We start from the raw sequence: 22,885 nt of genomic DNA, 5'->3' as shown, positions 1-22,885 counted from the left end.
CAGTCCATAAAGGGCACACCTTTTTCTATAGCTTTCATTTGTTTAATTTCACCGTTGTTTGCATACTATTTTAGGATCTGGAAATTACAACGTCTCCTCCTAAGTTTGTCTCCTTCCATCTGGTGAACAATGATTGTGCCATTTTGAATAGAACTGAAATTCGACAACACACAGAACTGAAATTATCAGGGACTTTTCCCCAAAGACCCAACTTACATAACACATTCATATGTCAAGCTACTTTTTTTCCTGTTCATCAGAAGAAAAACAACAACCCACAAAAATCTCACATTGCAATTGTCCTTGATCAAAACAATGTAGATAAAGGGATGTATTTTAAAACTTTCACAAATGAAACAAATGTTATTTGAATGTGAACACAGTTTTGATTTCAGACTTGAAAAAGTCCATATCCAAGTTAACCAATATATATTGAGAAAATATGAAAACAATGTTGTACTCACCCATGGCAGTGCTATAAGCATTGGGAAAGCTTTTGTCTATCCTTTGTCTCATGAATACCCAGCTATTGTTCTCAAATTTGCATTCTATAATCTTATTGTCGTATTGTTTCAAGTCCTTTGTTACCTGTTTAAAACAAAAATTCATATAAGATTATGGAGAATAATGAGGCTGCTAACTAATAACTAGTTTTTTCAGTCAGACATATAGTTGTTCTGCACTTACACAGAACCTTCCAGAGCTGAGTGGAGTACTTTGGTGGAAGCCTTTACCATTCAAATCTGCATATCTCAGTGTTGAAGAACCACAGTTACAGGTAAACAACCTGTTTGCCTTCATGTTCTCTGTAACCAATAGAATCCTTACAGAATAGCCCTTTTAAAATTTATCTCTCTTCATCCCCTCAATTTTGTGTGGTAATAATGCACAAAATTGATAATTCTGATATACAGCTGCCTTGCCAATATTAGTGAAGAATACACTGGTTTAAAAAGCTTCAAAACAGAGGCATTCTTCTGTAGTAACTAAGGTACATAGGTAAGATAGGCTTCCTAACTGTTCCATAAAATTGTCTTCTAGCTGTAAAATGCCTTGAGGCCATCATTGAAAATAGACAAGTTTTCCCTGTATGCAGATTTTTTTTAAGGAGAGGTCACTGGAACTGGGGGAAAAAGGCCTTTACAGTGAGTAGACAAATATTGACTATAAACACAGCTCAAAGGGCTTTGCCATAAAGCAGGAAGGGAGCAATAACAAGTCCCATGCAGGAACGGACAAAGAAACAGGTTGAATGTAGAGTCTGGGAAGTTTTTTTAAAAAAAGATGTACTCAATGAGTAAAGAAACCATAAGGAATAAACCAAGTGTCATGGGATGAACCCATAGAGTTGCCAAACAAACTTTTTAAGAGATGAAATCGATGGACCTTTATCTCCCAGGAGTGATAACAATAGCAAAACTTATTAAATGAGGAAGGATTCAATAACAGCTCCTACCTAGTTGCTCAGATAGTAGTCAGCATATGTTACACAAATTGCAATGGGTATATATTTTCCACATTGTCAAAGTGAGTATAAACATGTCAGGATGGCAAAGTCTTTCTTGCTGGGCACAGTGGCAGCTGATGAAACTAAAAGCCAAATCATGGTTGCCTCAGCCACCAAGTGATGACTATGGCCACTTCCACACAGGCCAAGAAAAACTGGCATTTAAAATTTCTATTGGATTAGAAGTCAAATAGCCAACCAAACCCCCGCCATCCGAGATTGATCTGGGGATATCACTGCCAGCCCCCTCCCCCAATTTTACTCTAAAACTACCTTGGAAGCCTCACTCTGGGTTTGCGAGAGGGCACCTTTCCCTCAAAGCAAGCAGCAAAGTGGATTAACTTCAATTTCCTCACAGAGGAAAAAAGAAAGGAAAAGCGGCAGAAGAACGGAGACCTTTCTTCTGTACCACCTCCTTCTCCCTCTAAAACGGCTAATCTAATGTTAAATGTTAACATAAGTTGGAGCCCAAGATTCCAACTGCCCAGAATAAAGGTCTGATGCCCCCTAAAGTTTAATCCACTCCCCACTAGTCCAACCTGATTCCAAGAACTTCCCCAGGCTGTGTTCCCAACTGAGACCAGCACTTCAAGCATCCTGACTGGATCTATTGCTGGTTCTCTCTTTGTCACAGGTTAGTTTGACAACTTTGGTGCATACAGAAAGGAACCGTGTTGAGGTAAAACGTTTAGAAGAGGTAATGGCAGGTTCGAATTGCTACTTTGTTGTAGTGCTGCATGTGACCTCCCTCTCTATATGTATCGTCCCCCTTTCCCAGCCGCTTGTTGTGCAGGCCTGTTTTAAAGTAAAGCAGTGGGGGGGGGGGGGGGTGGCACTGCCATATCTCCCCCCTGGGCTTCCAGAAACCAAAGAGGTGAGATGGCTGTGGGAACTGACCCTTGAGATAGTGGATAGAGATTCCCAAAGTCAACCCCCCACCCCATACTTGGGAAGGTATGCAGCTTCCCAGGTATTTTTTTAACCCAGAGTAAACCTAGATTAAGGGAGACTTGAGAGGATTGACCGAGGCTGCCAAAGAGGGAAGTGGAGGTATGCCTGGACAAATTAGTTGAACTGCCAAAGTAATGATGTAGCTGTCCTATACATTCAATGTTAGGGCCAACATGGTCCTAAAGTTTTGTCCTCCCTGTTTGATGAATTGATAAGCTATTGTTCACAATAAGGGCTGTGTGGGGAAGAAATGTTTGCATATTGCCAAGAGTTCAAGACAACTGATAGGGAATTCTGACTTTTTGGGGGACTATAAGGCCCATCGTTGAAAATTATCTGAGATGGATCTCTCCTTATACTGGGGGCGGGGGGTAGATAAACTTGATAACAACACTAAGATTATAGATGGAGGTTGCTGATTCTTGCTGATGAGAAGACGTGATGCAAGATCTTCCTCTTAACATCTCCCAAAGTGTAAAGAACCCCCAAAATCAGAGGGTTTGCTTAATGAAACTATGACAATGTTTGCTTGTACATATCTCCCAAGCACAGAGGAATGGCTGTCGGTGATTAGACGTTTGCCCCCAGTTTGGTTTTTAATGAAATACAGTTTTGTAGCCATAAGGATCTTGAAGATTATATGGAGGTACAAGCCAGAAATACAGAAATAGCTCATCACACAAAGACTCCAAATGATCCAAATGGTGAAGAAGAATTTGAAGAGATAATTCAGATAACAGCAATGAAGAAAACCAAAGTTTACAGATGTTCGTATTCTAGCCGCTGCAGCTATCATACTCAAAAAGTAAGTGTGGGGAAAAGAAAGAAAGTGTGTACCTAGATACGCACTTAAGAATGGGAGGGACTCCCGTCAAAAGTACTCAACTAAGCTCTGACAGTGAAGTGTGTGCCATGGAGTTATGGGATAATAAGTTGTAAACTGTGAATAAAAATATTGTCAGTTTACACTTTCTCTAATTAGAATGAGTGAACCTTTAAAACAAATTACTTACAGTGTGGAAAGTTAAAATGAGTCATTCCAGGATGGAGAGTGAAATGATGAAAGACAATGGTGTATAATTTACCACCAGGTAATTTATCCTATTGTCTGAATTAATGAACTTCCGAAACTAATATTTAAAATCATCCATAATATTGACATTCTATTTCCCCTCAAGCTCGGAACAGTACGACTGCACAAGAGGCACAAAGGAGCCCAGGTATATAACAACCCAGCAAAATTCAGCCAAACCTAGTAGAAGACATACATACTTGGGTGCATCTATTATCTTTTGGCTGTGGGAATGGAAAAAGAGAGTAGCACAGAAGGAATAGGAGGGCATATGGACCATAAACATAGGCAAACAAATAAGGGCCTCTGATTTAAATTTTCAGTTAACACAGAATTTTCTCTCTGTGCCTATTTTTTGTATTCTAGTGAATACAAAAGTCTTTTCAAAGAAATAGATGCCCAACAAATAGTAATAAATGTACCAGGAGTAATTATGGTAGCGATAGTAATGACAATATATGCAGGCTTGCTCAAGAGCGCCATTGTTTTTAGGTTGGTATCAATGTTACCCCCGATGGCACAGTGGGTTAAACCGCTGAGTTTACTGACCAAAAGGTTGGTGGTTCAAATCCGGGGAGCGGGGTGAGCTCCCTCTGTTAGCCCCAGCTTCTGCCAACCTAGCAGTTCGAAAACATCCAAATGTGAGTAGATCAATAGGTACTACTCTGGCAGGAAGGTAACGGCGCTCCATGCAGTCATGCCGGCCACATGACCTTGAAGGAGTCTATGGACAATGCTGGCTCTTCGGCTTAGAAATGGAAATGAGCACCTACCCCCAGAGTTGGACACAACCAGACTTAATGTCAGTGGAAAACTTTTACCTTTACCTACCAATGTTACATGATATAATGCTAGTAAGTGCCCTATTAATGCCTGTTTCATGCTTTTGAGCTAGTATGGATGTTCCCCTTGTAGCTTAGTTTTAAAAAAATGCCAAACAAAGGCCAATGGTTTCTATTTTATTCATATATTTATATGAATTTTACTATTAAGCATGTTATTGTTTTACTGTTTAGATAATAAACTTCCTGTTTGTTTCAGGCAGGATACCCTGTGCATCTTCTCAGCCATTGAAAATTTCCGAGTAACTATGGTAACTAGAAATATTCTCCAGTTGTAGAGAACATTTCGTTTTCCTGAACAAGATCCATGTTATGATTGCATTCATTGCCATTCGTTGTGCTACAGCCGAAGAAAAGAATAGCCTATGCCATGCCCAAGGCTGTACTTCAGATGTATCTTCCCTTTACAAACAAGACTGGACATTTCAATTTCACCAGCAACTACATTGTCTATTGCTATAGTGTCAATTTGCAATTTTTAAAGATTTTTTACAAAGCATTTTACTGCTACAACACAGGTTTTGTTTTGAAGGAACTGTTCATTGACTAGGGCATAGCTGAAAGTTAGTTGCATTGACATATAGAATTGATATTTTAAATAATTGCTCTTGTATAAAAGCATTCCCTTTAAAATTCAGGCACCTCCTCTCTGCCTAAGAAACCACAATTATTAATTTACTTAGCTTTTATTATGACAACGGTACTGTTTTCTAAAAGAGGAACTGTGAAACTTTATCTTTCTAGCAGAGATGTTGATATCTTGGGAAGCGTTTGGTTTCTACACAGCTTTGCAGACACTGAAAGAGTTTTTTTTTTAAATCATTCCTATCTTGTCTGCATGATTAACTCCCTGATGGGTCTTTCTTTCCACTTTCCGTAATCCTCTTCCATGCAGCACGTTACACACTTCTCTATATGTGAGAAAAGCATTCCTCAAACAGATGTTTCACAACCATGGACATAATCATCACACTCAGGAAAAGACAACATCCTTTTCTAATCCACAGTGAATATGCTTAAACACAGGAAGAAACTCAAGGCCGTGTAATGGCTTGGAAATGAATATTAACTGGCAGGAGCTGCCAAGGAAAATGGTATTAATACACATCATTCCTGTTGAAGCAGGAAAAGGTTGTTAGCGAACCACCTGCTCAAGGGAGAGAAAGGGGAAGAGCCGCTACTTTAGGCAAAGACTTTCAGAGGCCAGCAATCTTTGCAAGGCTTTGTCATCGATTTATCATTCTTGTTGTGTTCTGAGGATGAAAATAGCAGAAAATTATGTGGTTGCTCCATTTGACTATGACAATTAAGCAGTTATTAACAATCTGTGTACTTGCTTGGCCATTCATTGGCAATCTGGAAGATTTTTTTTCCAGAAAATGTTCACATCTAACAATGCAATGACCAAAATGTATATTTCTAAGAGAAATTGCTGATCAGTTCAAACAATGACAAGTTACCACAATTAGTTTGAACGCAAAAGAAAAGGGGCGGAGAAGAAATAGTAAGTTGGTTCTTTCCTGTATCATTTACGTGACCACTATTGACCCCAATCAGTTCATACACAGTGAACTCATCTATAGCACAAATCTATACAAAACCACTGAGTAGCTAAGTCCCACTGATTCCAATGGGGCTTATCTCTAGACAGTAAGGTATAGGACTGCAGTCTAAGTTGCGTAGTAAAATTAAGAGGGAGGCAACATGATAAATGGACTCATTATGGGGGGGGGGGGGGGAATTGTTAGTTCCCCACATTAATTATCTTAAAAAGCACTGGTATAGGACATAACATTGTTGCCATGTCAAACTCGGCAAGACTGTTCTTATAAAGGAATTATCATTTATATCCACTCTTCAATTTTAAAAATAGACCCGCATCACGCTAAAGACTAAATCAGCTGTCGGGACTTACGAGACAATTGAAGGCCCATCTCTTCCGGCAGGCCTACCCAGCCAATGTTTAACTATGACTTTTAAACTCATGTGCTATGTTTACTGTATTTTAATCTTTGTTCTGTGTATTTTAATATATGTATTTCACAGAAATATGTTCTAATATAAGCATTTTACATATGTTTTATGAAGTGTTTTAACCATGTTGTGCCCCATCGCGAGGAGAAGCAGGGAAGAAATAAACTTATTGGGTTCCTGAGAGTTTTTCAGGCTGCATGGCAAAGTACCAGTAGCACTCTCTCCTGATGTTTTGCTTGCATTTGTGGCCTCCATCTTCAGATGTCATAAAAATATTATTATTATTATTATTTTATTGTATGACACAGCAAACAAGATAGATATGCTGGATTTCATTTTACAAAATCACAAGTCGAACACTTCCCAAGTGTCTAGGACTTTGCGATGTATTTTTGGATGATGCACGCAGATCCCAGTAGGGTGGCCTTTTGCAGTTGGCAGATCATAATTTTGTCAACGCCTATTGTTTCCAAATGCCTGTTGAGATCTTTTGGCACGGCACCCAATGTGCCGATCACCACCTGGACCACCTGCGCTGGTTTCTGCCAGAGTCTTTGAAGTTCAATCTTGAGGTCCTGATAGCGGCTGAGTTTTTCCTGTTGTTTTTTTGTCAATGAGACTGTCACCTGGGATGGCGACATCAATGATCCAAATCTTTTTCTTCTCCACAACTGTGATGTCTGGTGTGTTGCGTTCCAGAACTTTGTCAGTATGGATTCGGAAGTCCCACAGTATCTTGGCATGCTCATTTTCCAATACTTTTGTAGGTTTGTGATCCCACCAGTTCTTTACTACTGGGAGGTGGTACTTGAGGCATAAGTTCCAATGAATCATTTGGACCACATAGTTGTGCCTCTGTTTGTAGTCTGTCTGTGCAATTTTCTTACAGCAGCTGAGGATATGGTCAATGGTTTTGTCTGTTTCCTTGCACAGTCTGCATTTTGGGTCATCAGCTGATTTTTCGATCTTGGCCTTAATTGCCTTTGTTCTGATGGCTTGCTCCTGGGCTGCAAGGATCAGGCCTTCTGTTTCCTTCTTCAGGGTCCCATTTGTGAGCCATAGCCAGGTCTTCTCCTTATCAGCTTTTCCTTCAATTTTGTCAAGGAACTTTCCATGCAATGTTTTGTTGTGCCAGCTGTCAGCTCTAGTTTGTATTATTATTATTATTATTATTATTATTATTATTATTATTGACACAACGACGTTGTATGACACAGCAAACAAGATAGATATGCTGGATTTCATATCACAAAATCACAAGTAGAACACTTTCCAAGTGTCTAGGTCTGTGTGATGTATTTTCGGATGATGCATGCAGATCCCAGTAGGGTGGCCTTTTGCAGTTGGCAGATCGTAATTTTGTCAATGTCTATTGTTTCCAAATGCCGGCTGAGATCTTTTGGCATGGCACGCAGTGTGCCCATCACCACCGGGACCACTTGCACTGGTTTCTGCCAGAGTCTTTGTAGTTCAATCTTGAGGTCCTGATAGCGGCTGAGTTTTTCCTGTTGTTTTTCATCAATGCGACTGTCACCTGGCATGGCGACATCAATGATCCAAACCTTGTTCTTTTCCACTACTGTGATGATGTCTGGTGTGTTGTCTTCCAGAACTTTGTCAGTCTGGATTCGGAAGTCCCACAGTATCTATGTGTGTTTATTTTCCACGACCTTTGCAGGTTTGTGATCCCACCAGTTCTTTGCTGCTGGGAGGTGGTACTTGAGGCATACGTTTCAATGAATCATTTGGGCCACATAGTTGTGCCTCTGTTTGTAGTCTATCTGTGCAATTTTCTTACAGCTGCTGAGGATATGATCAATGGTTTCGTTGGTTTCCTTGCAGAGTCTGCATTTTGGGTCATCAGCTGATTTTTCGATCTTGGCCTTAATTGCATTTGTTCTGATGGCTTGCTCCTGGGCTGCAAGGATCAGGCCTTCTGTCTCCTTCTTCAGTGTCCCATTCGTGAGCCATAGCCAGGTCTTCTCCTTATCAGCTTTTTCTTCAATTTTGTCAAGGAACATTCCATGCAGTGTTTTGTTGTGCCAGTTGTCAGCTCTAGTTTGTAGTGCAGTTTTCTTGTACTGGTTTTTTGTCTGCTGTGTTTTGAGGAGTGTCTGATTTTTGACTTCAATCAAAGCAGGTTCTTCACTTTGCTTTACATATTCTGTCAGGGCATGTTCTTCTTCTTTGACTGCTTGTTTTACTTGTAAGAGTCCTCTGCCACCTGATCTTCTAGGCAGATATAGCCAGTCAACATCACTGCGAGGGTGCAGTGAATGATGAATGGTCATGAGTTTTCTTGTTTTTCTGTCCAAATTGTCCAGTTCCACCTGTGTCCAATTTATAATGCCAGCAGTATATCTTATGACAGGTATGGCCCAGGTGTTTGTGGCCTTGATGATGTTATCTCCATTGAGCTTGCTTTTGAGAATTTTTCTGACCCTTTGTGTGTATTCTTTGCTGACCACAGTTTTCACATGTTCATGCTTGATATTGTCCAGCTGTAATATGCCCAGATATGTATAGGCCTCTGGCTGGTGACACTTTATTGTTTGGCCATTAGGCATATTTATGCCCTCACTTTCAATGATTTTTCCCTTCTTCAATGCCACTGTTGAACATTTGTCCAAACCAAACTCCATGTTGATATCAGTGCTAAAAATTCTGACAGTGTTGGTCAGAGACTGGATTTCAATTTCCGTTTTCCCATACAGCTTTAGGTCATCCATGTACATCAGATGTGAAATTTTGTGAGATTTCTTAGATGTTTGATAACAGAGATTTGTTTTTTGTAAGATTGTTAATAGAGGGATTATGGCAATAACGAAAAGCAGAGGGGACAATGAGTCTCCCTGGAAAATGCTTCTCCTGATGTTGACAAGTCCATAGCTTTCGTTTCCAACAAATTATTATTATTATTATTATTATTATTATTATTATTATTATTATTATTAACACTGTAATCCCCTGTAACTCAGAAAGTCTTGTTTCGGGGTAGACATGCATTAGATGTTGCTGTAATCACACAGAGAAAAACACTTTTGTTAATTAAAGTAATTGAGGATATCAATTAAAATGTAAGTGCAGGTATCCATTAAATCAGATACAAAATAGCCAGATTTACCCAATTCCCATCCTTATTGTTCCCCTCCAAAAGCATGTGTCCTTGTGTCACGACCCAGGCGGCAGAGGCACCAATAACCATACACAGAGGCCAGAATCTAACTAATATCTTTATTGAAGGAATATATAAAGTTAATAAAAACAAGTATAGAAAATAGTCCAGAATTAGACCCTTCAGGAAAGGTCAGAATTAGTCCAAAAAAGCAATGTCCAATAAGAAATATTAAGGTCCAAAGTTGTAATCCAATAACCGAAACACTCACTTTGCCAAGCAAAGTGAGGGGAGATGACAAGGTCCTTAGTCCATAAAACTTGAGCGTGGCTAGGAAATAACTTGATACTTGAAACAAGGCTTGAACGTGGAACAAGGTAACTAAGAACAAGAACAAGGTCCGTGGAATAACTTGGTAAAATCCGTGAAACAAGGCAAGGATTAGTCCTGGGAACCAAGGCAAAGTCCGTAGGTAAACAAAGGCTGGGAAGCAAGGCGAAGGCTGGATAGCAAGGCAAGGCTTGAGCTGAAGCGAGGCTTGAATCGGAGCGCGCTGTCCAGACACAACTCGCTCCGTAGGCTGACGAATTGACTCCGCGAAGTTGCTACGCGGGCAAAACACCTATATAGAGTCCAACTTTCTCACCAAAGCGGTTCTCTGGGAATCAGAAACGAAAGCTAAACTCTGAGACCAGATGTTAAACTCCTTAAAGATTCTCACGAGAACCAATGTTAATTGGCAACATTCTTAGCTGCTATCCTCGCACTCCTGCGCGAAGCTGAATCCAAACTTCTCTGTTGTTTACAAAACTCCCGGCGCAAGAACACGGGAGAAGTAGGCTCTGGGGTTGTTTGACATACTTCTGGGGCACAACTTTCTTGCAGGTGCAAGGTTTCCAGATCTGCCTGGGAAAGATCTGGCTGAGGGGAATCCAGTTCAGACTGGGAAGGTAAAAAACCCAAGTTTTCATCTTCATCAGGGATTACAATGTCCTGAGCAGGACTACAAGGCCCATGGTTCATCACACTATCCCCCTCCTCAGGGCCCCTCCCAAACTGGGGTCCTCTCCCCGAGGCGCGAGGTCGCGGTTTGGTGGGATAGGTCAGATGGAAGCGACGGGTTAGATCAGGAGCATGGACTGTGGAGGCGTCTTCCCAAGAGCGTTCCTCAGGCCCAAAACCCACCCAGTCAATGAGATATTGTAGGCGGCGGCGATGAAAGCGAGAATCCAAAATGTCCTCAACCTCGAACTCCTCCTCCCCATTCATCAAAACAGGAGGGGGGGCCGGTTGGTCTGTATCAGGACGCACACCATCCGCCGGAAGGAGCAGGGAACGGTGAAACACTGGGTGAATGCGCATTGAACGCGGAAGTTGGAGTTTGAAAGTCACGGGGTTTAATTGCGCCACCACTGGATAGGGGCCAATGAAGCGGGCATCTAACTTCCGGCATGGGCGGTGGGAGGGCAGAAAGCGAGTGGACAGAAAAACCCGATCTCCTACCTTGATTTCGGGGCCCGGCTGGCGGTGTTTGTCAGCGTGGCGTTTATAGTCCTCCTTGGCTTGGTCCAGTTGCTGGAGCAAAAGTTGTTGCACCGCTGTGAGTTCCTGCAGCCAATCCTCTGCTGCGGGAACTTCTGAAGTTTCAATGACAGGGGGAAAGAAACGTGGATGGAAACCGTAGTTTGCAAAGAACGGCGTTTCTTTTGTAGAAGCTTGAACTCCATTATTGTAGGCAAACTCAGACAGTGGTAACAGAGAAGCCCAATTGTCCTGTTGGTAGTTTACATAACAGCGAAGATACTGCTCCAAAGTGGCATTGGTGCGCTCCGTTTGCCCATCTGTTTGGGGATGATGAGCTGAAGATAAGCGAGAGTCTATGCCCAGTAGTTTTTGTAGTGCCTTCCAAAAACGAGAGGTGAATTGAGATCCACGGTCTGTGACTAAACTCTTGGGCAATCCATGTAGTCTGAAAACATGCTGAAGAAATAGATCCGCAGTTTCTTTGGCCGTGGGGAGGCCTTCGCAGGGAATGAAATGGGCTAACTTGGTGAATAGGTCCACCACCACTAAGATCGTGGTGAATCCACAGGAAGGTGGTAGGTCAGTGATGAAATCCGCGGAAATTATTTCCCATGGGCGAGATGGGGTAGGAAGGGGGTGCAAAAGCCCTGAGGGCTTCTCCCTTCGTATCTTGGAGCGCTGGCATACTGGGCAGGTGTTGACATATTTTTCCACATCCTTGCGGATCTTGGGCCACCAAAAATCTCTTAGGATCAAATGCATGGTTTTAAATAGTCCGAAGTGTCCTGCTGGTTTGCAGTCATGACACAGACGAAGCGCTTTTTCCCTGCCCGGTCCGGGTGGGATATAAACATGATTTCTATAGCAGAGCAGCCCATCTTTAAGCGAAAAGGGAAAATGCAGACCTTGGCGAAGTTGGTCCTGCGCCCAGGCATCTGCTTGCTGACTAGCCCTGATTTCTTGAGCACAGATGGGTCCTGGAGTAGGGGAAGTTGAACCAATGGGACTGGATTTGGTGTTCCCCACTGTGAGCGTGGCAAAGTTCTCAGGTTGTAGCAGTTGGGATTCAAAGGTCTCCTTGCGTCCTGCAGCGTATTCCGGTTTACGTGACAGGGCGTCTGCTTGCTTGGTTTGAGCTGGGGTCACATAATGGATCTGGAAGTTGAAACGTTCAAAGAATAAAGCCCAACGTTGCTGCCTCTGATTTAGTTTGCGGGCAGTTCTTAGATGTTCTAGATTACGATGATCAGTGTGGACTTCAATGGGGAATTTGGCCCCTTCTAGCCAATGTCTCCAAGTTTCAAAGGCTGCCTTTATGGCCAGTAGTTCTTTTTCCCAAATGGTGTAATTCCTCTCTGGTGTGGTTAGTTGACGAGAATAAAAGGCACAGGGGTGGAGGTGATCTCCCACCGGTTGTAAGAGTACAGCCCCAATTGCCACATCAGAGGCGTCCGCTTGCACCACAAAAGGGGTTCCAGGATTTGGGTGCTGTAGAATTGGCTGGGAGGTGAATAGTTTCTTCAGTTGCTGGAACCCTTTCTCTGCTTGATCAGTCCAGCGGAAAGGCTGCTTTCCACGGATGCAGCTAGTGATGGGGTCGGACCAGCGGGCAAAATCTGGAATGAACTTGCGGTAGTAGTTCGCGAACCCCAAGAAACGCTGCACCTCTTTCTTGTTAGTTGGCGCCCGCCATTCCAATACTGCTGAAACTTTGGCTGGATCCATGGAAAGCCCTAGAGGCGAGATGCGGTAGCCAAGGAAATCTACCTCTTGTAGATCAAAAGCGCATTTTTCTAGCTTGGCATAAAGTCCATGATCCCGCAGTCGTTGCAACACCATTTTGACGTGGTTCTCATGTTCTGATTGTGATCTGGAAAACACCAAAAAATCGTCCAGGTAGATTATCAAGAATCTGTCTAGATAGTCCTGAAAAATATCGTTGACAAAATGCTGGAACGTTGCGGGAGCTCCGCATAAACCGAAATTCATAACTCGGGACTCGAATAATCCGAATTTAGTCTGGAAGGCGGTCTTCCACTCGTCCCCTTCTCTGATGCGAACTAGATTATAAGCCCCCCGAAGATCCAGCTTGGTGTAGACCTTGGCTCCTCGAAGTCGGTCCAGTAGATCCGAGATTAAGGGCAGGGGATAGCTGTTCCGCTTGGTGATATTGTTCAATGCTCTGTAGTCCACCACCAAGCGTAATTCCCCTGACTTCTTCTTCACAAACATCACTGGGGAGGCGGCTGGGGATTGAGAGGGTCTGATGAACCCCTTGCGAAGGTTTGTCTCTAAGAATTCCCTGAGAGCTTCTTGCTCTGGTTCAGTCAGGGAGTAGAGATGCCCTCGCGGGATCGGGGCCCCCTCCACCAAGTCAATGGCACAGTCATAAGGTCTATGTGGGGGTAATTTTTCGGCTTCTTTCTCATTGAATACATCCCAATACTCGGAGTACTTCTTTGGCAAGGTGATGATGGGCTCGGAGTCTGTGGCATGGCATACCTTGGCTACGAGGCAATGGTTTTGGCAGTACGGTGAAGCAAACTGCAGTTCTCTGTTGGACCAGGAGATGTTAGGGTCGTGGAGTGTCAGCCATGGAATTCCCAAAATCACAGGGAAATGGGGAACCTCGGTAACAAAGAAGGAAATCTCTTCCATATGTTCCCTTATCCACATCCTGGTGGGTTCCGACCACTGGCTTACGGGGCCCGTCTTGAGGGGACGGCCGTCTATGGCTTGCACCACACGGGCATTCTTGAAATCATGATATTGTAATCCCAGAGAGTCGGCATACTCTCTATCGATGAAATTGTTGGTAGCTCCAGAGTCTATCATGGCGTGGATCATGACGGGTCCCCTTTTTGCTGACCATAATGTGACCACGAGAAGGAACAGGACCCCGGTTGGCGGCTCTTGGATGGATTTTTTGACCGGGTTGGCGAGCCTCTCTACACCCGGTCGTTGGCTTCCCCCGCCGGCTGTGTGCCAGTCGGCTCAGACGCCTTCGACTCCGTGGAGGACGCCGCCGCAAGACGGGCGGCAGGCTTCCCTTTGGCTGGGCACTCTCTGGCGAAGTGGCCCCCGTTCCCGCAGTACCAGCAGAGGTTCAAGCGTTGACGACGGGCCTTCTCGGCGGCATCTAGTCTGGGACGCACATTGCCCAACTGCATCGGCACCTCCTCGCCTCCTCTGGGGTATGGGGTTGGCGGCGGGGGTCTCCACACCGGACGTGGCTGAACACTGGCGGGAGCGGGGGGTTTTGCCCCGGCTCTACCGCCCTGGCCTCGAACCCATTGTTTCCTGTTGGCAATCATGACTTCAGCCCGTAAACATTGATCAATGAGTGCCTCGAGGGTCTGGGGAGGATCCACCTTGGAGATTTCTTCCAGCATTTCAATGTTGAGACCCTCCCGAAATTGTCCTCTGAGGGCTACATCGTTCCAGCCGGTGTTGTGGGCCAGCACGCGGAACTCGGCTATGTACTGAGACATGGGTCTGTCTCCTTGAAGGAGGCGCCGGAGTTTGTGACCGGCTGCCTCCAAATTGTCCTCGATTCCCCAGGTCTCCTTAAGGTGATCCAAGAAGCGTTGTGCTGAACTTAGGTGGGGGGAGGCTTGATCAAACAGGGCCGTCGCCCAGCTAGCCGCTGGTCCGTCTAGAAGACTGTAGACCCACGCCACCTTGATGTCTTCTTGGGGAAACTCGGCATCACGGGCCTCTAGATAAGCTTGACATTGGCGGCGGAAAACATGAACCTTAGCAGCTTCTCCAGAAAACTTGGTAGGCAACGCCATGGCCGGGAGGCGAACTCCGCGCTCCCTCAACCCTTTTATTTCTCCATCCTGCGCGTTGAGTCTGTCACGGATGCGGTCCACTTCGTCCTTGCTGATGGTGTAGCTGAGCGGCTGTCCAGCCGGCGCGGCTCCGGTAGACATCCTGGCCTCGGTTAGTTGGTGCTTATGGGTGGCGGAGTCAAACTGTCACGACCCAGGCGGCAGAGGCACCAATAACCATACACAGAGGCCAGAATCTAACTAATATCTTTATTGAAGGAATATATAAAGTTAATAAAAACAAGTATAGAAAATAGTCCAGAATTAGACCCTTCAGGAAAGGTCAGAATTAGTCCAAAAAAGCAATGTCCAATAAGAAATATTAAGGTCCAAAGTTGTAATCCAATAACCGAAACACTCACTTTGCCAAGCAAAGTGAGGGGAGATGACAAGGTCCTTAGTCCATAAAACTTGAGCGTGGCTAGGAAATAACTTGATACTTGAAACAAGGCTTGAACGTGGAACAAGGTAACTAAGAACAAGAACAAGGTCCGTGGAATAACTTGGTAAAATCCGTGAAACAAGGCAAGGATTAGTCCTGGGAACCAAGGCAAAGTCCGTAGGTAAACAAAGGCTGGGAAGCAAGGCGAAGGCTGGATAGCAAGGCAAGGCTTGAGCTGAAGCGAGGCTTGAATCGGAGCGCGCTGTCCAGACACAACTCGCTCCGTAGGCTGACGAATTGACTCCGCGAAGTTGCTACGCGGGCAAAACACCTATATAGAGTCCAACTTTCTCACCAAAGCGGTTCTCTGGGAATCAGAAACGAAAGCTAAACTCTGAGACCAGATGTTAAACTCCTTAAAGATTCTCACGAGAACCAATGTTAATTGGCAACATTCTTAGCTGCTATCCTCGCACTCCTGCGCGAAGCTGAATCCAAACTTCTCTGTTGTTTACAAAACTCCCGGCGCAAGAACACGGGAGAAGTAGGCTCTGGGGTTGTTTGACATACTTCTGGGGCACAACTTTCTTGCAGGTGCAAGGTTTCCAGATCTGCCTGGGAAAGATCTGGCTGAGGGGAATCCAGTTCAGACTGGGAAGGTAAAAAACCCAAGTTTTCATCTTCATCAGGGATTACAATGTCCTGAGCAGGACTACAAGGCCCATGGTTCATCACACTTTGCTCCTTACTTACAACTACATCATTATATATTGGTCTATTACATCTTTCTTGTGAACTGATACATTGCCCCTATTCATATTTGCTTAGAAACCAGCACCCACTTTACATGTATTAAAGAAATAGATAATATAAATTATTGAGTAAATATTGCAAAGTCTTGCTTGCAGATCCATATATACTGATATAGCTGCAAGGACCAAGTGACATGCTTCAACTGATAGTCTGTGTGATCAATCATGGCTTTGTGATATATATTGCAGGAAATATAATATAGTGCTATATATCTTTAAAAGGTCACTACATAGAAGCAAATGACATGATACGTAGGGTAAAGCATGTTTTGACACATTCTTTACCTACTTAACAGACCATACAACAGTGCAATGCTATGTTCTTGAAACAGTATTTTTCCATTCTGCCAAGCTTCCCAGCAGCTAGCTTTATACAAGTTTTTAAAATTTAAATGAGAATTCAACACTGGGAACAATTATGCTAATACTGCCAGAAAATGTGTTTGCTTTGTTAAATTGAGCTTCAAAACCATTTCAATTGAATACACATTTGTGATCACAAGCAAAGCCTATTCTTATAGCCATTCAAATGTTTACTTTATTACAGCTTATTACAAATATGCTGTCTAAAATGCAACAGCATGACTCTTCAATTTCTAGTCCATAATTTTATGATAATCATATGTAATAATATGCATGGGCCGACTTCTATGCTTAACAAAGCTCCAGATTGGTGTGATAGCAGCTCCATGTTCCCCGTGGCATAATATTCCCTATATAGGAACATTCTTCAGTAAAAAGAGATTGATTTAATCACATTTTTCATTACGTTCTAATATCTCATCTGGGCTGTGATATTTTAAAAGAACAAACGTGATCTCTAATCATGGTATGTTTCCAACAGCCAATTCTTGCTACTAAAAAATACTTATTTTATGAAATGCTAGCCATATAATTGTCAGGAGGAAACAGATTCTGGATGGAGATTTAGCTTATAATGATAGTGTCTGGTGTAATTTTCATATAGCCAAGATCCAAATTGTATTTTGGAGGACGAAATTATCATTTCAATCTTAGATTTTAAAATGTTTTGCCTTTTTCGTTTGCCTAAGGGCTTTTTCATGAAGCCAAATACATTTTAAATGATTCTCACTTCTTATGTAAATGCAAATACTTTCTATATTACAACAATCTGAAATGTAGCGTATCTAGAAGACTGGCCCAAAACTCCCTTGGGCATTTTCTTAAACAACAATCTCCATGACAAGTCTCTTTTGAAAAAGGGATATTTATGATAAACCAATGCGGCCTGTCCTTGAATCGACTTCTCCTAACCAAGAAATCAAGGCGGTATTTCCAGTTTGCTTGCATGCATATACATTAAGTTAACAAACAAAGCAATGATAGACAAAGGCTAGATATGGTACAATTCTTATGAATGTTGAGCTTGGATTCAATGAGCAAATCTGGGTGCAAATCTCTCATGGAAACCCACTGGATGACTCTCCAAATATTAGAGGAATGGAGTATCTTATCTGAATAAATTGTACGAAGGAATTGTTCTTGTGTACCTTTGAGCTGCTTTCAGTTTATAGTGAACTTGGTTGCTATAAACAGGAATCAACTTGAAGGCATATAACAACCACAAAAGATTGAGACAACCTCTCCCTTTATAAGTTAAAGGTAAAGGTTTCCCCTGACGTTAAGTCCAGTCATGTCTGACTCTGGGGGTTAATGCTCATCTCCATTTCTAAGCCAAAGAGCCAGTGTTGTCCGTAGACACCTCCAAGGTCATGTGGCCGGCATGACTGCATGGAGCGCCGTTACCTTCCCGCCGAAGCGGTATCTATTGATCTACTCACATTGGCATGTTTTCGAACTGCTAGGTTGGCAGAAGCTGGAGCTAACAGAGGCCGCTCATGCCGCTCCCGGGGTTTGAACCTGGGACCTTTCGGTCTGCAAGTTCAGCAGCTCAGTGCTTTAACCCACTTCGCCACCGGGGCTCTTTATAAGTTACTAGCTGTGCCTGACCACACGTTGCTGTGGCTTAGTCTGGTGGTGTTGGTCAGTCTACATTAGGTTGCATTTATGCTGTGACCTCCACCCTTCTTTATACTCACATTAGTAGTAGTATTTGAAGTCTGTTACCTTCTTCAATTTTTGTGTTGATTGATAATTGCTTGAGATCCCTGTTGTCTTTGGTTTGTTGTTAATCGTGATGTCTGATTCTGCTGAGTGCAGTTTATGTTTTTATTGTGGTACAATAGACTTTTTTTTTTTGCCTGTGTAGGTGTTTATTATTGTTGTTGTGGTTGTGGTTGTGGTCATGAAAGTTGGATAAGTTAGATGCTACTGTATTGTTTTTAGGAGGCCCAGTGTAGCACTGACTGGCCTCTCAGCCTCAGTGCGTGGCTGCTTCTTGCCTGTGATGGTGTTGATTCTTATTGTTGTTGTTGTCACTGTTATTATTGTAATTGGTTTTTTGGAGGCCAAGTGTGAATGTAGGGATTGGGGAGGTGGATGAGCACTGAATGGCCTTGTAGCCTCAGTGCATGGCTGATTCTTGCCTGTGTAGGTGTTTATTATTAGTGGGTGAGTGGATGGATAGATAGAGTGGGTGCTCTCCTTGGTTCCCTTTCTCTGCTCCGATCCTGAGCTCGCCGATAAGAAAACACTGGTCAGAAAGGAGGGTAAATATAACCGGATCAATGGTCTTTCTCTCCCTTTTGCTCTTGGGCAAAGAGGGAGGGCTCTTGTCCTTGGCGTTCCTTCGCTTCCCTTCCCTCCCTCCTTCCTTCGTTCTATCCGTCCCAGCCTTTCCTGCCTGCGGAGCCATGGAACTGGGTCAGTGGGTTGGATGGCGGAGAAAGGGAGAAGAGGCCTCTTATTAAAATGCATGGACTCCATGCCATGGGGTGCTGGGATTTGTAGTTTGCATCCAGTCCAACCCCTTTCTTTCTTTTTGTCATGGAGGAAGACCCCACCCAAACCCCTCAGACAGATGGCCATCCAGTTTAGTTGTGTTGTTATAGTCACAATGAGTTGTTGTGAGTTTTGTGCATCCGGATTGTGGTTTTGTGGTGTGGTTGTGTTGTTACAACCGAGAGGGAAGGCTTTTGCGTTGTGTTGCCAAGTTTCGTATTTCTGGGGCGTTTAGTTGTGTTGTTATAGTCATGATGCGTTGTTGTGAGTTTTGTGGGTCCGGATTGTGGTTTTGTGGTGTGGTTGTGTTGTTGCAACCGGGAGGGAAGGCTTTTGCATTGTGTTGCCAAGTTTTGTATTTCTGGGGTGTTTAGTTGTGTTGTTATAGTCACGATGTGTTGTTGTGAGTTTTGTGGGTCCAGATTGTGGTTTTGTGGTGTGGTTGTGTTGTTGTAACCGGGAGGCAAGGCTTTTGCATTGTGTTGCCAAGTTTCGTATTTCTGGGACGTTTAGTTTTGTTGTTATAGTCACTGTGCAAACAACTTTATCCTTTTATATACATTCTGTACTGGGTTTTATGAATTAGTCTTCTGTTTTAATATTGTATGCATCATGTCGATTTTATCGATTGTTTTACTGATAATTGAGGTTTTATTGGTATAATTGTTTTATTGTTGTATCATTGATATTTGATTGTTTTATTGGGCTAGGCCCCATGTAAGCCGCCCCGAGTCCCTTCGGGGAGATGGGGCGGGGTATAAAAATAAAGTTATTATATTATTATTATTATTATATATAGACTTTCTGGTTAATATTAAAGTATTTTTTTGTCTAACTGGACTAGAAATGACAGCAGCCAAATTTTAAGGAATTTAAAAACCAGGAGACTTAGTATCCACAAAAGTGATGCCTTATTGGTCAGCCAAAATACATAAAATGCACATTGCAAGCTTTTAAAGCCCTACTGGTTTTTTAATCAGGCAAAAAAGTATTGGAGTCATGGGCCTACATATGGTTTTAGAAGTTTTTTTTTTTAATTCTATTGAGGGATCTTGTCCTGTATGGATGATGTAGGTCACCCATGGTCAGGGCTGGCTATATATTACCACTGATATCACTTCTATATTCCATTTTGCACATTACAGCAACTAACATAGCAATAAAGTACTCTCTGTATGTTAGTAGTTGCCGTAAAGAAGACAGAGGTTCCAGCTGTACTCATGTCCTGTTGGTAGGTTTCCCACAGGCAACTCAAGATACAACACTTTTATTTCCTTACACATTGTGGAGCTATCATCCTACAGTTTTAGTGTCTTTTTACTTTTACTATCATGTATAATCTGGTGTCATCTGCAAACCTGGTAACTGCACTATTACCCCAAAGTGGTTTTGTATTATGCAACATAAGGCATATGGCACTAAATTTGAAAGTGGCTGTTTATACAAGTATTGAGAGACTGAAGCAAATCATAAAATGTTTTCCATAGAAATGGCCTCAATATGCATGATTTTAGCTGTACACACTACCAAAAATTGAAAAACTCTGAGGAAATAAAGCTCATGATTGTTTGTAGATATCCGTATGTTGAAGCAATGAAAAAGATGCACAGTTCAAAATATTCTACAAATGTACTCCATGGATGAGAGAGCTAGGCAATGATTTCTCATTAGAAATACAACCAAAGCAATTTAACTTGATGTACTAGAACAGGAGCAAGGAAAAACTAAGCAAACTAAGCAACTCTTTATTAAACAAAATCCCTTTCAAATTGTACCTAGTAATATTATTTAAACAAGTGTAGAATAAAGTGAAGTTCTCCAAGGCTCTTTTTGTGGCTATCCACACACCCCCTTTTTGCCTCTACTCAAAATTTGCTTTCATAAAATCATAGTTGGAAGAAACCTTGTGGACCATCCTGTCCAACCCCGTCAAGAAGCAGAAAAATCACATTCAAAGCACCCCCGACAGATGGCCATCCAGCTTCTGCTTAAAAACCTTCAAAGAAGAAGCCTTTGCCACATTCCGAGGCTGAGAGTTCTAATGTCAAACAGCTCTTCCTAATATTCAGGTGGAATTTCCTTTTCTGTAGTTTGAATCCTAGTCTCCAGGGCAGGAGAAAACAAGCTTGCTACCTCCTCCCTATGACTTCCCCTCACATATTTATTCATGGCCATCACGTCTCCTCTCAGCCTTCTCTTCTGCAGGCTAAACATGCCACTCCTCACCGGGCTTGTTCTCCAGACCCCTGATAATTTTAGTCGCTCTCCTCTGGATACATCCCAGCTTATCAACATCTCCCTTCAATTGTGGTGCCCAGAATTGGACACAGTATTCCAGGTGTGGTCTGACCAAGGCAGAATAGAGGGGTAGCGTGACTTCCCTGGATCTAGATACTATACTCCTATTGATACAGGCCAAAATCCCATTGGCTTTTTTTTTTTTTGCTGCCGCATCGCATTGTAGGCTCATGTTTAACTTGTTTTCCACGAGGAATCCAATCTCTTTTTCACACGTACTGCTATCAAGCCAGGCATCCCCCAGTCTGTATCTACATTTAATTTTTTCTGCTCGAGTAGAGTATCTTTCATTTGTCCCTGTTGAAGTTCATTTTGTTTTTGTTTGTTTTTTTGTTACTTTCAGCCCATCTCTCTAAACTGTTAGTGTAATTTTGAATTCTGCTCCTGTCTTCTGGAGTATTAGCTATCCCTCCCAATTTGGTGTCATCTGCAAACCTGATAATCATGCCTTCTAGCCCTTCATCTAAGTCATTAATAAAGATGTTGAACAGAACCGAGCCCAGGACAGAACCCTGCAGCACTCCACTCATCACTTCTTTCCAAGATGAAGAAGAAGCATTGATGGGCACGGTTTGGGTTCGTTCACTTAACCAATTACAGATTGCCTAGCCCACATTTGACTAGTTTGTCTGCCAAGAAGGCCATGGGAGACCTTGTCGAAGGCCTTACTAAAATCCAGATATGCTACATCCATGGCGTTCCCTGTATCTACCCAAGGAAGTCAAGTTAATTTCCTGGAGGCCTTTCAGAACAGTCATTTCAGTTTTAAATGTTGCATACATCCACATGTCCTGATACTGTTTGATATATAAAAAACCCTAGTTGTTCTTACACCAAGGCTGACTTCCAGCCACTTCTGGTTTTGACTTGGGGAGTAATTTTGGCGATTTCTGCAGTCCCAAGGTCCAAAGGGCAGACAACTGGCCTCCAGACTTGCTGCTGATTTAGGGTAAAGCTACAAACTTATGCCATAATGAATTCAAAGGCCAAAATCCAAAGAGATGTTTCTTCTGATTAATCTCCTCCACTCAACAGAACTATAAGGTTAGGATTATACTCCCTTCCCTTCTGCTGTTCTACAACTGGAGAAGTCTTTGGGTGGAGAGGAAGGGAATGGGAAGACAGTTCAGTTACACAAACAGTCAAGTGAGAGCAGATCTTTTATAGACCTTAGGAACTTACTTCTAAATAGACATACTCAAGATTGTACTGTAAATTTCATATCAGTACATATTTTGTAAATGTAAAATGAGTTACCACCCTTTTGCTGTTTACAGATTAGTCTTATCTTAAGAGATTTCTCCATATTTATCCCTTTTTTCTGTATGTCTTCAATCAGTGCTACCATCAATTTCATAGTATTTATTGGAAAATATATACTATGCATTTCGAAAGTAAAAGGCAACAAAGAACATGTCCGTACAAAAGTTAATTGCTCATTTCCTATCTTGTTGGAATATTTAGGGATGGGTAATAAAAGGAAAACAATGCCAGGGTTGCCAGAATCGAAAACTGAAAAAAAAAAAAAAAAAGCTCTTGTACTTTTAATGGTTGTTTAGAAGAGGGAATGTTAACAGGAGTTGCTTTGCCACACAATTTATCAATGCCTACAGAAATTTCCTCTTCTACACAACCATTGCCGTCTTCAGATTTCCTTCTGCCAACATTATCAACAATATAATTTTACCAAAACAGAGAAAAATACTGCTAAGT

The 22,885-nt window shown here is 42.6% G+C and overlaps 2 protein-coding genes across 3 annotated transcripts in view; both read right to left on the bottom strand.

Moving 5' to 3' along the window:
- The window catches only part of rngtt (RNA guanylyltransferase and 5'-phosphatase), a 271,599-nt gene that overhangs the window by 6,444 nt on the left and 242,270 nt on the right, over positions 1–22,885 (bottom strand). For both annotated transcript variants that reach the window (XM_062980844.1, XM_008119536.3), the window contains exon 15: positions 465–588. In XM_062980844.1, the coding sequence (XP_062836914.1) occupies positions 465–588 (124 nt within the window). The remainder of the gene's footprint in view (positions 1–464; positions 589–22,885) is intronic.
- Positions 1,855–22,885, bottom strand: LOC134299108 (uncharacterized). The gene is made up of 2 exons (XM_062980845.1): positions 15,938–22,885; positions 1,855–9,511 (listed from the first exon to the last, which is right to left on the bottom strand). The coding sequence occupies exon 2, from the start codon at positions 9,079–9,081 to the stop codon at positions 8,080–8,082; it is 1,002 nt and encodes a 333-aa protein (XP_062836915.1). The 5' UTR covers positions 9,082–9,511; positions 15,938–22,885; the 3' UTR covers positions 1,855–8,079.

This window comes from Anolis carolinensis, chromosome 1, assembly GCF_035594765.1.
Source record: "Anolis carolinensis isolate JA03-04 chromosome 1, rAnoCar3.1.pri, whole genome shotgun sequence".
Classification (NCBI taxonomy): Eukaryota; Metazoa; Chordata; class Lepidosauria; order Squamata; family Dactyloidae; genus Anolis; species Anolis carolinensis.
This window is presented reverse-complemented; position numbering and strand designations above follow the sequence as displayed.